Source organism: Nannospalax galili, unplaced genomic scaffold, assembly GCF_000622305.1.
Source record: "Nannospalax galili isolate Female #2095 unplaced genomic scaffold, S.galili_v1.0 scaffold1340, whole genome shotgun sequence".
Taxonomy (NCBI): Eukaryota; Metazoa; Chordata; class Mammalia; order Rodentia; family Spalacidae; genus Nannospalax; species Nannospalax galili.
In genome coordinates this window covers 1,397,419-1,400,930 of record NW_008346293.1, presented here as the reverse complement: position 1 = coordinate 1,400,930, position 3,512 = coordinate 1,397,419, and the positions used below count along the sequence as shown (strand labels likewise).

The 3,512-nt window shown below is 46.5% G+C and overlaps 1 protein-coding gene across 5 annotated transcripts in view; it reads left to right on the top strand.

Annotated features, from left to right (window-relative positions):
• Positions 1-828: 828 nt before the first annotated feature.
• Positions 829-3,512, top strand: part of Hsf2 (heat shock transcription factor 2) — a 35,046-nt gene continuing 32,362 nt past the window's right edge. For 2 of the 5 annotated variants that reach the window (XM_029568126.1, XM_029568124.1), the window contains exon 1: positions 868-1,096. In XM_029568126.1, the coding sequence (XP_029423986.1) occupies positions 1,004-1,096 (93 nt within the window). In that variant the 5' untranslated portion in view covers positions 868-1,003. Of the gene's footprint in view, positions 1,097-3,512 lie in introns of all 5 variants that reach the window. The other 3 variants (XM_008842734.2, XM_029568125.1, XM_008842733.3) reach the window with 3 other exon arrangements.

Below are 3,512 nucleotides of genomic sequence, written 5' to 3'. Positions count from 1 at the left end.
ATTTTCACAGGTCCTATCATAGGGACTTTTAATAGGTAAAGTCTTATTCCCAATGACAAGATGGGGAAAAATGGTGCTGATAGTTCCAAATCATATAGTACCAATGTAATTTAATACAAACTAGTATCCACAAGGTTTTGTTTTTTCACTACATACAAAACTGTTTCATACAAATGAGACTACATCTGTAAAGTACATGTAGGAACAGTTACTTCGACCAAAGTTGTATAAACTAGACTAATTGCTTTTGAGTTGGGTACATTAACAGGCACTCGATGTCTGAATTCCAAACAACTCTTAATTCCCAGTCTATAGTTGCATGTGTGATAGTAAGTACTTAGTAAACGGTGAGCTAATCTTTAAACTTCAGTTTCTAACAAACGTGTTTTAAATGAGCCATTTTCTCCCAATGGAAAACTTCAAACAAAGTTCATTATTTTTAAGACAGTTTCGACCTGGGCCCTAGAGCTCATCGTGTTGGCAAGCTGCTCCCTGCCGGTGTGATTTACACTCCTTCCTTTATACTGGAGCAAATTACACTTCGCTCGCCAAACTCGTGAGTCAACGGCCCCCGGGAGCTTTTGTACTCTGCCAACCACAGCCCAAGAGCCCAAAGCCGTTTCCATGTGAAACCACTAAACATAGTTTCCTAGGTCGCCTCCGCGACGACCCGCTAAAGGGCAAAAGCCCAGGCACCGCCCCCTCGTGCTCCCACCCCTCCACGCCAGCAGCAGCCAATAGCACTGCCCCATGGTGCGTCCGCGGCCTGGGATTGGACAGGAAGAGGGTCGGCGCGCGAGCAGCGCGCATGGGTGCTGCGCAGAGCCCTGTTCGTCACGCGAGGCAGCCGGGTCTTCCAGTCTCGTTGTGGGCCCTGAGGACCAAGGGGGCGGGGCCGGCATCCTCCGCGCCTGCGTGGTGGGCGTTCTAGCGAGCAGCTGCCGCAGCCGCCGGAACCTCGGCGTTCGGGTGTAGAATTCAGAATCCCTGCTCCCGGTTAACAATGAAGCAGAGTTCCAACGTGCCGGCTTTCCTCAGCAAGCTGTGGACCCTGGTGGAGGAAACCCACACCAACGAGTTCATCACCTGGAGCCAGGTACGGTCGGGGACACCGCGGCCTCGGGTCTCCTGAGGAACCGGCTCGGCTCCGGCGGGCTGTGGCTCGTGGCCTGCGGCGCGGCCTGGTCCTCGCGCGGACCCGCGGCATTGTGTGGCCCGCCTCAGGCTCGAGCCGCGCAGCTCCGCCGGCTCCAGGCCGTCTGGGGGGAGGGGCGGCTGGTAACGGTCCCGGGCCGGCGCTCGGAACCGGCCGCCGCGGCGCGATAGTGCACACTCATCCTCCGCCCTCGCGCCGCTGAGGGGCGCGGGTCCCGGAGCCCAGGGCTGGTCCGCGCGAGGCGTCTCGGAGGACTCTCCTCTGCCTGGACGGCTTCCTCACGACCTCCGCGCGGCCCTGCGGCTGGGGTCTTCTGTGGGGAGAGTGATGAGGGAAACACGCAAAACGTGCCCGCAAGTTTCAGAAAATGGTCCATGGGAAAGTGAGTGAGTGACCCATTGTTCTTTAGAGCCTGGGTGGGCCATTTGATGAATCGGCTTTTTAAAAAGATTAATTTTGGTAAAAGTGCCGGTAGACCATGCTCGGTAACTTAGTGGAGTTACCAATGAGTCATTAAATTTCGCTGGGTAGTTGCCGGCAGAGTAGGGAGGTGGTTGCCTTGTTGAGTTTGATCCTGATTCTACTTACAAATACCACCTTAATGAAGAAGCCCTTATCTTGCCTGGTGTGAGTTACACAGAGGATGGATGCGTTGCTTAGGTGACCTCAGACCCCTCCTATTTCCACATAGCAAGAGTCTAAGCAAAACGATTACATCAGTAGTACCTTTGCTTTAGAAGACATAACTCAGACTGTTGGAAAGATTTTATGAAGGGGCTTGGGCTTCTCCATTGTAGACGGTCTCTTTTTAGGGGGTGTTCATGTGTGCAGTTTTTGAGATGAGTAAGTGAAAACTATCAACTTAATAGCTAGCACCTGCTTTGTGTCATGAAACTCTCTCCTTTGTGCTCCTTTTATTTTTTGTTTTAACTTTCAGTCTTAGGTACCTTTAACAGGAAACAACTATGAAGTACCTGAAAATTTGACTACTATGCCACAGAATTCTGCCTTGTGTTACTTGTGTGTCATTTGTTCTTTAAGCTTCCTTCTGGGATATAATTTTGTGATAATATCGTAAACACCCCTTCCCTAGGTTGTGTGTATCAGATATTTGGTGAATTTTGTGCATTTCCGCAAGGAAAAGTGAAAATAAGAAAGCCCAACCATCAGCCTGTACTTAAACAGATGTCTCATACTTTTCATCATTCAGAAGGATTAAAAGTTGACAAGGCCGGATCAGCACGGTTACTCAGCTGTGTATTAACATTAGAAATTGGACTGAGTTTCTGTTCCCTAACCAAGCTGAGTTTATCAGTACCTTTTGACTTTCAGGGCACTTCTTTATTTGTATTATCCAAAAATAGTACATAAATACCTTAGTAATTAGCTCTAACTAAAGAGTATTGTAAAAATGGCAGGTCTAGTAAATTCTCATTAGCCAAAGTATTTTTAATAACTTTCTTACTAGGCAGTAGGAAATGTGGAGAGTTTAGACTATTACATAAATGAAATAAGCCACTTAATTACTTCTGTTTACCCTGTTAAGTCTCAGCTTACACTTCAACCACTCGTTCTAATATACCAATAGGACAAACAAAATGTAAACCTATGAAGTAAATATTTCAGATACACAATTGGTGCATAGTAAATATTTGATAAATCAACAAAACCCCTACAAGATATAATGGGATTGATAGAATGACATTCCAGGTGTGTCCCGGGGTAGCTGTGAATGTGGCCCAACACATTTATAGATGACAAAGTCATGGCAATGCCAAAAGGTTGATACTTCTGAGGAGTTACGTTTGAAAAGAATCTTAGTGATGATCTAGTTTAGTCCCATTCTTCTGTAGTTAATTTTAGGCTTCAAGAGGTTGTATAATGTGTATACAGGTAGATGAGACTCCTAACAAAATTTTGAGCTTCAAATCAACCTTCAACTTCCTGCTCTGAAATTGATGTACAGGTTGGTACTGTATTTACTTTTTTTTTTAATCATTATTTTTTAAATTAATTTTTTTTTTCATACAGAAGATTTCATTCCAAAGCAATTGCCATTGAGACGTTTTCACATGCATTTCTAATCTCTATACACATGACTATCACTGGTCACAGTCACACACCTTCTGAGCTCCTCGGCATCTGAGCATGAATACAAACTCGTCAGATAGACAGCGTTCCTCTCCCACTAGAGCCTCCATACTCTGCTATCCCTGCCACTGCCCACTGTGCTGTCAGCACCCCCATCCATTCCCCCCATCTGCCCTTCTGGTAAATCTAGTCAGCCAGAGGTCCCTGTTCCAGGAGGATCAGCTGTTCCTTATCAATGGCAATCCATTGTCAGTATTCCTTTGGA